The sequence below is a fragment of the Onychostruthus taczanowskii genome, unplaced genomic scaffold (genome assembly GCF_017590055.1).
Source record: "Onychostruthus taczanowskii isolate IOZ18803 unplaced genomic scaffold, ASM1759005v1 scaffold277, whole genome shotgun sequence".
Lineage (NCBI taxonomy): Eukaryota > Metazoa > Chordata > Aves > Passeriformes > Passeridae > Onychostruthus > Onychostruthus taczanowskii.
Genome location: NW_024500095.1, coordinates 99365 through 111059, shown reverse-complemented (window position 1 = coordinate 111059; position 11695 = coordinate 99365). Strand labels below are relative to the sequence as shown.

General features: G+C 62.1%; 1 protein-coding gene across 1 annotated transcript in view; it reads right to left on the bottom strand.

Moving 5' to 3' along the window:
* Positions 1-3370: 3370 nt before the first annotated feature.
* The window catches only part of LOC121337547 (dystrobrevin beta-like), a 101856-nt gene continuing 93531 nt past the window's right edge, over positions 3371-11695 (bottom strand). The window contains exons 8-9 of the mRNA XM_041407684.1: positions 8406-8439; positions 3371-3646 (exon numbers count right to left, since the gene is read on the bottom strand). Coding sequence (XP_041263618.1) covers positions 8435-8439 — 5 coding nt within the window. The 3' untranslated portion in view covers positions 3371-3646; positions 8406-8434. The remainder of the gene's footprint in view (positions 3647-8405; positions 8440-11695) is intronic.

The window sequence follows — 11695 nt, the reverse complement described above, 5'->3', positions numbered from 1 at the left end:
TGTGCCAGCCCTGCTGTGCCACTGTCCCTGCCCTGGCAGTGCCACCAGCAGGGCCCGGGTGGGCACCCCCAGCCTCTTGCCTACAGCAGCTGCTGGGAGACCCCCCAGCCCCTCTCAGCTCTGCTTGGGGGACAGACCCCGACCCCTGTGCAGCCTTGACACCCCCAGCTCCTGGCGGCTGTCCCCACTCCAGCCGGGCCATCGGGAAAACATTCCCATTTTCTGTGCTTGGGCCGTGGCACAGCCAAAGGTGCTGCATGCCCAAATGCAGCAAATTCAGCTGGAGACCCACCTGAAGTGCTCCCTGCCTCTGTCTTGGTCCCCATCTCTCCATCCTCGTCCCCATCTCCATCCCCATTCCTGTCTCCATCTCCCATCTCTCTCCCCATCCCTGTCCTTATCCCCACTCCTGTCGTTATTCCCATCTCCATCTCCCATCCCTCTCCCCAACTCTGTCCTCATTCCCATCCCTCTCCTTATCCCCATTCCCATCCCTTCCCCATCCTTGTCCTCGCTCCCATCCCCATCTCTCTCCTTGTCCCCATCCCTGTCCCCATCCCTGTTCTTATTCCCATCCCTGTCCTTGTCCCTGTCCCCATTCCCATTCCCATCCCCATTCTGTCCTTGTCCCCATCCCTGTGCTTATCCCCATTCCCATTCCTCTCCCCATTCCTGCCCTTATCCCTATTCTCATCCCTGTCCTTGTCCCCATCCCTGTCCTTGTCCCCATTCCCATTCCTCTCCCCATTCCTGCCCTTATCCTCATTCTCATCCCTGTCCTTGTCCCCATCCCTGTCCTTGTCCCCATCCCTGTTCTTACCCTCGTCCCCATTTCTGTCCCTGTTCCCATCCCCATCCCTGTCCCCATCCCTGTCCCCCTGTGCCAGCTGAAGCTGCTCTTCCCTCCAGGTTCTCCAGGCTGCCCTGCCCTGCTCGCAGCTCGTTCCCAACATTTCCACCAAGCCGGGCTGTGGCCTCGGGGTTGTCCCTGTCCCTGTCCCCGCTGCGGGGAGGGGGCAGAGCCGGGGGTGCTCGGGGGGCTCTGCTCCCCTCATCCATCACCCTCTGTACATATCCACAGGTGCATCAGGGCCCTGGGCTCCTTCCACTAAAACAACGTCCCCAGGCAGCACGGGAATGGCTCAGAGGGAGCTGCCGTCCCTGCTCCCTTATCTCCCTGAATTCCACCAGAACTGAGCCCAGATCCTGCTGCTGGTGCTCCTCACAGCCTGGCCGTGCTCCCCCCTCCATCCCTGCTTGGGACGGGAGCACCAGAGGCTGCTGGCCCACCACAGCCCCCAGCCCTGCATCCCACCAGCCCCGGGAGGACCTGGCTCACACCTGGCTCCAGGTGGGCTTGGGAAGGCTGAAAGGGCTGTAAGGACCTCACACAGGTGGGTTTGGAAGGGCTGTAAGGACCTCACACAGGTGGGTTTGGAAGGGCTGTAAGGATCTCACCACAGGTGGGTTTGGAAGGCTGAAAGGGCTGTAATGACCTCACACAGGTGGGTTTGGGAAGGCTGTAAGGACCTCACACAGGTGGGTTTGGAAGGCTGAAAGGGCTGTAATGACCTCACACAGGTGGGTTTGGGAAGGCTGTAAGGGCCTCACACAGGTGGGTTTGGAAGGCTGAAAGGGCTGTAATGACCTCACACAGGTGGGTTTGGGAAGGCTGTAAGGACCTCACACAGGTGGGTTTGGAAGGGCTGTGAAGACCTCACACAGGTGGGTTTGGAATGCTGTAAGGGCTCTAAAGGCCTCACACAGGTGGGATTGGGAAGGCTGTAATGACCTCACCCAGGTGGGTTTGGAAGGGCTCTAAAGCCCTCACACAGGTGGGTTGGGAATGCTGTAAGGGCTCTAAAGGCCTCACACAGGCGGGTTTGGGAAGGCTGTCAAGGCCTCACACAGGTGGGATTGGGAAGGCTGTAATGACCTCACCCAGGTGGGTTTGGAAGGGCTCTAAAGCCCTCACACAGGTGGGTTGGGAATGCTGTAAGGGCTCTAAAGGCCTCACACAGGCGGGTTTGGGAAGGCTGTCAAGGCCTCACACAGGTGGGATTGGGAAGGCTGTAATGACCTCACCCAGGTGGGTTTGGAAGGGCTCTAAAGCCCTCACACAGGTGGGTTGGGAATGCTGTAAGGGCTCTAAAGGCCTCACACAGGCGGGTTTGGGAAGGCTGTCAAGGCCTCACACAGGTGGGATTGGGAAGGCTGTAATGACCTCACCCAGGTGGGTTTGGAAGGGCTCTAAAGCCCTCACACAGGTGGGTTGGGAATGCTGTAAGGGCTCTAAAGGCCTCACACAGGCGGGTTTGGGAAGGCTGTCAAGGCCTCACACAGGTGGGATTGGGAAGGCTGTAATGACCTCACCCAGGTGGGTTTGGAAGGGCTCTAAAGCCCTCACACAGGTGGGTTGGGAATGCTGTAAGGGCTCTAAAGGCCTCACACAGGCGGGTTTGGGAAGGCTGTCAAGGCCTCACACAGGTGGGATTGGGAAGGCTGTAATGACCTCACCCAGGTGGGTTTGGAAGGGCTCTAAAGCCCTCACACAGGTGGGTTGGGAATGCTGTAAGGGCTCTAAAGGCCTCACACAGGCGGGTTTGGGAAGGCTGTCAAGGCCTCACACAGGTGGGATTGGGAAGGCTGTAATGACCTCACCCAGGTGGGTTTGGAAGGGCTCTAAAGCCCTCACACAGGTGGGTTGGGAATGCTGTAAGGGCTCTAAAGGCCTCACACAGGCGGGTTTGGGAAGGCTGTCAAGGCCTCACACAGGTGGGATTGGGAAGGCTGTAATGACCTCACCCAGGTGGGTTTGGAAGGGCTCTAAAGCCCTCACACAGGTGGGTTGGGAATGCTGTAAGGGCTCTAAAGGCCTCACACAGGCGGGTTTGGGAAGGCTGTCAAGGCCTCACACAGGTGGGATTGGGAAGGCTGTAATGACCTCACCCAGGTGGGTTTGGAAGGGCTCTAAAGCCCTCACACAGGTGGGTTGGGAATGCTGTAAGGGCTCTAAAGGCCTCACACAGGCGGGTTTGGGAAGGCTGTCAAGGCCTCACACAGGTGGGATTGGGAAGGCTGTAATGACCTCACCCAGGTGGGTTTGGAAGGGCTCTAAAGCCCTCACACAGGTGGGTTGGGAATGCTGTAAGGGCTCTAAAGGCCTCACACAGGCGGGTTTGGGAAGGCTGTAAGGACCTCACACAGGTGGGTTTGGAGGGCTGAGTCCCCTTGGTGCCATGCAGGGCTGCACCCCTTTGTTCCGTGCACGGGGAGGGACAGGAGCAGTGACCAGCGTGACAGTGGCACTGCTGGGGGACCCTGGCATGGAGCAGCACACAGAGCAGGAACAGCCATCAGCAGAGTCCTTCCAGGTGGTTTTTTTTTGTGTTTGAAGCCTGCCGTGAGCGGCTGAGGCGGGTGGGACGGGGCTGGTGGCCGCGGGAAGCACACCGGGGGGACATGCAATGGCCGGAGGGGCAGCGCCCGCCGAGAGTCCTCGGGACAGCTCCCGGTGCTGCTCCGGGGCAGCTGTGGCGGCGGCAGGCGGTGGAGAGCGGTCACGGTTGCACGATGGTGATGGATGGGCTGGAACTGCCTCTTCCGAGCGGGACACGTCCCTCGATCGCAAGAGCAACCTGCGAGCCTGCGGCAGCGGGAACCCGTCAGGGTCTGCAGGGACCCCGCAGGGACCCCGCAGGGACCCCGCAGAGATCCCATAGAGATCCTGCAGAAATCCTGCAGAGACCCTGCAGAGATCCCATAGAAATTCCACAGAGACCCTGCAGAGATCCCATAGAGATCCCATAGAGACCCTGCAGCGATCCCACAGAGACCCTGCAAAGATCCCATAGAAATTCCACAGAGACCCCGCAGGGATCCCATAGAGACCCCGCAGGGACCCTGCAGAGATCCCACAGAGACCCTGCAGAGATCCCATAGAAATTCCACAGAGACCCTGCAGAGATCCCATAGAGGTCCCATAGAGACCCTGCAGAAATCCTGCAGAGACCCCACAGAGATCCCATAGAGACCTTGCAGGGACCCCGCAGAGATCCCACAGAGATCCCATAGAAATCCCATAGAGACCCTGCAGGGACCCCGCAGAGACCCTGCAGAGATCCCACAGAAATCCCATATAAATCCCACAGAGACCCCACAGTGATCCCACAGTGATCCCACAGAGATCCTGCCTGGCCATGGAGCCAGCAGTGCTGGGAGCTGGGAAGGGAATGGAGCTGGGAAGGGAATGGAGCCCCAGGAGGGGCTGAGGGAGCTGGGAAGGGAATGGAGCCCCAGGAGAGGCTGAGGGAGCTGGGAAGGGAATGGAGCCCCAGGAGAGGCTGAGGGAGCTGGGAAGGGAATGGAGCCCCAGGAGAGGCTGAGGGAGCTGGGAAGGGAATGGAGCCCCAGGAGAGGCTGAGGGAGCTGGGAAGGGAATGGAGCCCCAGGAGAGGCTGAGGGAGCTGGGAAGGGAATGGAGCCCCAGGAGAGGCTGAGGGAGCTGGGAAGGGAATGGAGCCCCAGGAGAGGCTGAGGGAGCTGGGAAGGGAATGGAGCCCCAGGAGAGGCTGAGGGAGCTGGGAAGGGAATGGAGCCCCAGGAGAGGCTGAGGGAGCTGGGAAGGGAATGGAGCCCCAGGAGAGGCTGAGGGAGCTGGGAAGGGAATGGAGCCCCAGGAGAGGCTGAGGGAGCTGGGAAGGGAATGGAGCCCCAGGAGAGGCTGAGGGAGCTGGGAAGGGAATGGAGCCCCAGGAGAGGCTGAGGGAGCTGGGAAGGGAATGGAGCCCCAGGAGAGGCTGAGGGAGCTGGGAAGGGAATGGAGCCCCAGGAGAGGCTGAGGGAGCTGGGAAGGGAATGGAGCCCCAGGAGAGGCTGAGGGAGCTGGGAAGGGAATGGAGCCCCAGGAGAGGCTGAGGGAGCTGGGAAGGGAATGGAGCCCCAGGAGAGGCTGAGGGAGCTGGGAAGGGAATGGAGCCCCAGGAGAGGCTGAGGGAGCTGGGAAGGGAATGGAGCCCCAGGAGAGGCTGAGGGAGCTGGGAAGGGAATGGAGCCCCAGGAGAGGCTGAGGGAGCTGGGAAGGGAATGGAGCCCCAGGAGAGGCTGAGGGAGCTGGGAAGGGAATGGAGCCCCAGGAGAGGCTGAGGGAGCTGGGAAGGGAATGGAGCCCCAGGAGAGGCTGAGGGAGCTGGGAAGGGAATGGAGCCCCAGGAGAGGCTGAGGGAGCTGGGAAGGGAATGGAGCCCCAGGAGAGGCTGAGGGAGCTGGGAAGGGAATGGAGCCCCAGGAGAGGCTGAGGGAGCTGGGAAGGGAATGGAGCCCCAGGAGAGGCTGAGGGAGCTGGGAAGGGAATGGAGCCCCAGGAGAGGCTGAGGGAGCTGGGAAGGGAATGGAGCCCCAGGAGAGGCTGAGGGAGCTGGGAAGGGAATGGAGCCCCAGGAGAGGCTGAGGGAGCTGGGAAGGGAATGGAGCCCCAGGAGAGGCTGAGGGAGCTGGGAAGGGAATGGAGCCCCAGGAGAGGCTGAGGGAGCTGGGAAGGGAATGGAGCCCCAGGAGAGGCTGAGGGAGCTGGGAAGGGAATGGAGCCCCAGGAGAGGCTGAGGGAGCTGGGAAGGGAATGGAGCCCCAGGAGAGGCTGAGGGAGCTGGGAAGGGAATGGAGCCCCAGGAGAGGCTGAGGGAGCTGGGAAGGGAATGGAGCCCCAGGAGAGGCTGAGGGAGCTGGGAAGGGAATGGAGCCCCAGGAGAGGCTGAGGGAGCTGGGAAGGGAATGGAGCCCCAGGAGAGGCTGAGGGAGCTGGGAAGGGAATGGAGCCCCAGGAGAGGCTGAGGGAGCTGGGAAGGGAATGGAGCCCCAGGAGAGGCTGAGGGAGCTGGGAAGGGAATGGAGCCCCAGGAGAGGCTGAGGGAGCTGGGAAGGGAATGGAGCCCCAGGAGAGGCTGAGGGAGCTGGGAAGGGAATGGAGCCCCAGGAGAGGCTGAGGGAGCTGGGAAGGGAATGGAGCCCCAGGAGAGGCTGAGGGAGCTGGGAAGGGAATGGAGCCCCAGGAGAGGCTGAGGGAGCTGGGAAGGGAATGGAGCCCCCAGGGACCCTGCAGAGATCCCACAGAGACCCTGCAGAGATCCCATAGAAATTCCACAGAGACCCTGCAGAGATCCCATAGAGGTCCCATAGAGACCCTGCAGAAATCCTGCAGAGACCCCACAGAGATCCCATAGAGACCTTGCAGGGACCCCGCAGAGATCCCACAGAGATCCCATAGAAATCCCATAGAGACCCTGCAGGGACCCCGCAGAGATCCCATAGAGATCCCATAGAGACCCCATGGAGACCCTGCAGGGACCCCGCAGAGACCCTGCAGAGATCCCACAGAAATCCCATATAAATCCCACAGAGACCCCACAGTGATCCCACAGTGATCCCACAGAGATCCTGCCTGGGCTCGGTGTCCCAGAAGCTTTTCCAGCCTCGATGGCTCCGTGACCCCTCAGCCCCCTGGCTGGGGCTGTGACCCTGGGGCCACCCCTGGCCCCAGCCCAGTGTGGCACCCAGTGCAGTGCCCAGCTGAGCCCGGAGCTGTCCCCTCGCACCAGGGGACAGCAGACTCCAGCTCCTGAGGCCAGGGCAGGGCCCCAGGGTGACACTGTGAGCCTGGGGACAGCTGGGGCCATGGGCTGCACACCCCCTCCCCTGCTCCTGGCACCACACAGGACTGGCAGGAACTCGAGGAACTCGGAACCCTGAGCTCAGGAAAGACTCTGGGGTCACCAAGTGCAATGCTCACCTTGTCCCCTGAGTGCCACCTCCAGGGATGGGCACTCCAGAGCTCCCTGGGCACCTTTCCATGGGGAAGTTCTCCGTGGTGGAAGAGCCACCACAGTGTCAAGGCTTATTTTGGCTCCCATTTTGTCTTTTCCCGTCCTTTCTCTGGTTCCTCTCCCTCGTTTCTCCATGCTCTCTCATTCATTCTCACTCTCTCATGTGCTCTGGGGGGGCTCTGGGGGGCTCTGGGGCTCCTCCTGTCCCCTCCAGCCCTGGGGGTGGCAGGTCGTAGGATCCAGGAGCCTGCCTGGTTCCTCTCCCTCGTTTCTCCGTGCTCTCTCATTCATTCTCACTCTCTCATGTGCTCTGGGGGGGCTCTGGGGGGCTCTGGGGCTCCTCCTGTCCCCTCCAGCCCTGGGGGTGGCAGGTCACACCCGTCCCTGTCCCCCAGGCCTTCCAGGTGTGAGGAACACCACCGGCTGCCCGTGCTGCCTCCCCCTCCAGCGCTGCAATTTCACTCCTTCTTCGGTTACCAGATTGTTTCCCAGATCAGGCAGGACTTGAATTTCTAATGCAAAAACTGCCAGAAAGGCTCCCGAGCCCCTCGGGGGCTCTCTCCTTGCGCTGCTGGGAGGTGGGAAGGGCAAATCCCCGTTCTCACTTTGCAGAGGGTTTGGTGGGAGCTGGAGCTGGGCTTATCCCCCAAAATCCTGCTTTGGATCCAGCACCGATTCTCCTGGCCCGTGACCACCTTGGGCACCAGGGAAAGGGGGAAGGGAGAGGGCAGAGGTGCCAGAGGAAGGTCCCTGCTGTCCCCATCCCAGGCAGGATTTGCTGCCTGCTGCCCGCCGGGAGTGATGGGCATCCTGGCAAACTTCCAGAGAAGGAAACCCGAGCCTGCTCCTCGCAGCTTTTCAGGTGGGGAGATAAGGATATCCCCGGAGAGCTCGGGCTCCAGCCCTGCCCCTGCTGCTCTCTCTGCACCTCTTGCTGTGCCCGTCTGCTGTGCCTGCTCCTCAGCTCAGAGCCCGGCTTTCTGGGGGGCACACAATGCATTTTTGGTTTGTCTGCACAGCGTCCATCAGCACGGGCTCCTGTTTCCTGGCTGAGGCCCCTCCTTGCACAAGGGACAATAAAATGGGAGGTGAGGCTGGCAGAGCTGCAGGTGATGGTGTTTTCTCACCCTGGGAGAGCTCAGAGCCCCTGGCAGGGCCTGGAGGGGCTCCAGGAGAGCTGCAGAGGGACTGGGGACAAGGGATGGAGGGACAGGAGCCAGGGAATGGCTCCCACTGCCAGAGGGCAGGGCTGGATGGGAGATTGGGAATTGGGAATTGTTCCCTGGCAGGGTGGGCAGGCCCTGGCACAGCTGGGGCTGCCCCTGGATCCCTGGCAGTGCCCAAGGCTGGGATGGACACTGGGACACCCTGGCACAGTGGCAGTGTCCCTGCCATGGCAGGGCTGGCACTGGGTGGGATTTGAGGTCCCTTCCCACCCAAACCATTCCATAATTCTGTGGAAAACTTCCTTTTGAGCACTGTGGAGGGGTGGGCAGGTGGGACCTTCCTGGTGCAGAAACAGGAGAAGAGCAGGAGGTGCCAGGAGCCCCAGGGGGTGCCAGGAGTGGGACACGTGTCCATCCTTACCTGAGCTGCTGTCCAGCCTGCGGCCCCTCCTAGCCTGCAGAGAGGGAAGAGCAGGTTAGCACGGGGAGCACACAGAGAGGCTCTGCCCCCAGCTCCTGCTGCTGCAGGGCCACCCCCAGGCTCTGTCCCCAGCTCCTGCTGCTGCAGGGACACCCCCAGGCTCTGCCCCCAGCTCCTGCTGCTGCAGGGACACCCCCAGGCTCTGTCCCCTGCTGCAGGGACACCCCCAGGCTCTGTCCCCTGCTGCAGGGACACCCCCAGGCCCTGTCCCCTGCTGCAGAGACACCCCCAGGCTCTGTCCCCTGCTGCAGGGACACCCCCAGGCCTGCACACCTGGGCAGGCACAACAGCTCCTCTGGCAGTCCAGCAGGCAGGAGCCTGCTCCTGACCCCAAAGCCCAGGAAGCCCAGCATGGCTGGGGAGGGGTCACCCAGCCCCAGCCCCTCAGGCTGCCCAGCAGCCCCTCCCTGAGCCCTGAGGGTCCCCAGGGGTGGACATCCACGGCCTCTGGGGTCAACCCCTGCTTGACCAGCCTCGGGGTAGAAAGGTATTTTTTATTTTCAAAGAGAATTCCCCTTTATTCCTGTCCCTGTCTTCTCCCCAGGCACCACAGAGAAGATCCTGCCTCAGTTTCCCCGAGTGTCCCCCAGCAGTTATTCACAGGCTTGGCTTTGATCCCAGTGCCCTCAGCCCTTCCAGGTGTCACCTCCATGGCTGCCACGGTCCCTCCCTGTCCCTGCTGTCCTGGGCAGCTCAGCTGGGCCCAGGGTGGCCTCGCTGGTGCCAGGCACAGGGGCAGGACTGTCCCCTCCTCGCCAGGAATGCCAGCCCAGGAAGCACAGACCCTCCCAGGGACACGTCACTGCTGCGGGGTCACCTCAGTGTCCCTGTCCCAGGCTGTCCCTGCCCTGTGTGGGGGTGGCCCCAGCCTGTCCTGGCACCTGGGCACCTTCCCAGGTCCTTGCCGAGCTGCAGGAGGGTCTCACAGGGCGTTTCTCCAGCCTGGTGAGGTCCTGGGGGCACAGCCACGCTCCCAGCTCGGTGTCACCCCAAACCTGCCAGGGACCATCCAGGACAGGGGTGCAGGAGCTCAGCCTGCTCCTGGGCAGGTGCATTCCATGGAATCCCAGACTGGTTTGGGTGGGAAGGGACCTCAGAGCCCACCCAGTGCCACCCCTGCCATGGGATGGCATGGGACACCTCACTGTCCCGTTGTCCAGCCCAGCCTTGGGCACTGCCAGGGATCCAGGGGCACCCTGTGCCAGGGCTGGGATTCCAAACTGGGTATTTCTGTCCAGGAAATGTGATGGACCAGAAAGCTCTGCCTTCCCACCAGGCTGAGCTGAACCCGGGTGTTTGGTCCCCCTTGCAGTGGTTCATGGACTGGGCATTTCTGGGAGCAGCCTGGGGCAGTGGCAGTGTCCCTGCCATGGCAGGGGTGGCACTGGGTGGGCTCTGAGACCCCTTCCCATGCAAGCCACTCTGGGGTGATTCTCTGAGTCACAGTGGAGCCCCTGCCTTGGCCCTGGGGCTGCAGGGAACACCTGCAGGTGGGGAACACCTGAGCTGCTTTTTCCCCTCGTTCACCCCAGAAGGAGAACACTGCTGGGCCAGGGCTGCTGCCAGAGCTGGACCCGGGGCTGGCTGGGGGCACCCACCCCTGCAGGTGACCTGCCTTTGGTGCCGCCCGTCCCTGCAGGTGACCTGCCTTTGGTGCCGCCCGTCCCTGCAGGTGACCTGCCTTTGGTGCCGCCCGTCCCTGCAGGTGACCTGCCTTTGGTGCCGCCCGTCCCTGCAGGTGACCTGCCTTTGGTGCCGCCCGTCCCTGCAGGTGACCTGCCTTTGGTGCCGCCCGTCCCTGCAGGTGACCTGCCTTTGGTGCCGCCCGTCCCTGCAGGTGACCTGCCTTTGGTGCCGCCCGTCCCTGCAGGTGACCTGCCTTTGGTGCCGCCCGTCCCTGCAGGTGACCTGCCTTTGGTGCCGCCCGTCCCTGCAGGTGACCTGCCTTTGGTGCCACCCATCCCTGCAGGTGACCTGTCTTTGGTGCAGGGAACACCTGCAGGTGACCTGCCTTTGGTGCCATCCACCCCTGCAGGTGACCTGCCTTTGGTGCCACCCGTCCCTGCAGGTGACCTGCCTTTGGTGCCACCCACCCCTGCAGGTGACCTGCCTTTGGTGCCACCCGTCCCTGCTGTCCCCTCGCCACAGGGTCTGGAGCAGCTCCCCCAGCCCCGGCACTCCCGTATGGATCATTCCTCGATCTGCCTGCCAGAGGTTTACCTCACCGCCTCTGGGGCTGCAATAAACTGCTTTTTCCCCTGGCAGGGACACTATTTACATTCCACACGGAGGCTCTTGGACCCAGCTCTGCTCTTGGACGCGTCTGGGCCGTCCCTCGCTGGCCTCGTGCTGCTGCGATGAGTAACGGGGAGAGTTTGTGTTCCAGCCCTGCTCCCATCCAGCATCTGCCATGCCTCAGCCTCCCCCTGGCCCCCTTTCCCATGCCAGACACAACGCATATTTGGAAAAAGCCGCGCGGGTCATCTGCTAAGCATCTCAAACATTCCAGTGGTGAGGAATGTTCTGGGGCAAAGAGGGTCCTGAGACTCGGAGCCGGGGTGGGTCTGCTCTGAAAATTCCTGTTTTGCCCAAAAATCGAACTTCCCACCACGCTCAGGAACGGGTAAGCGGTTCCAAACACCTGGGAGCTCTGCACAAGTCAGTGGACGGGACAGCTCGGGGAAACGAGCCAGCAGGAAACGTGTGTGTAACAAAACCAGGCTCCAAAGTCCTGCTTTGTTGATGCTGGAGCTGGGTTTGGCTCAGGCCAGACAAATGCCGGGGCTGATTCACACCCGGCCAAGGCTGTTCCTCTGTTTGGGTTTGAAACGTGGAGAGCAGAAGCCAAGGGAGCCCTGAGTGAGGTCCTGCCCCGGGGAGGAGCTCCCTGCTGGCTCCTGGAAGGTGAGGCGAGGAGCAGCTCCTGGCATTGCCTCCCTCACGCTGCCCTGAGCATCCTGAGGGCCACGAGGGTCCCTCCAGCTCTGGGACAACTCCTGGGGTGTGCCACGGGGTCCCTGGGACAGCAGGGGTGAAAGGGAGGGACCTCCTGTGACACTGATGGCACTGCCTCTGTGGGGTCCCCATCAGCATGGGACACTTGTCCAGCCAAGGTCACTTTGGGATGGGTCCCCATTGGCACAGGGACACTTGTCCAGCCAAGGTCACTTTGGGATGGGTCCCCATTGGCACAGGGACACTTGTCCAGCTAAGGTCACTTTGGGATGGGT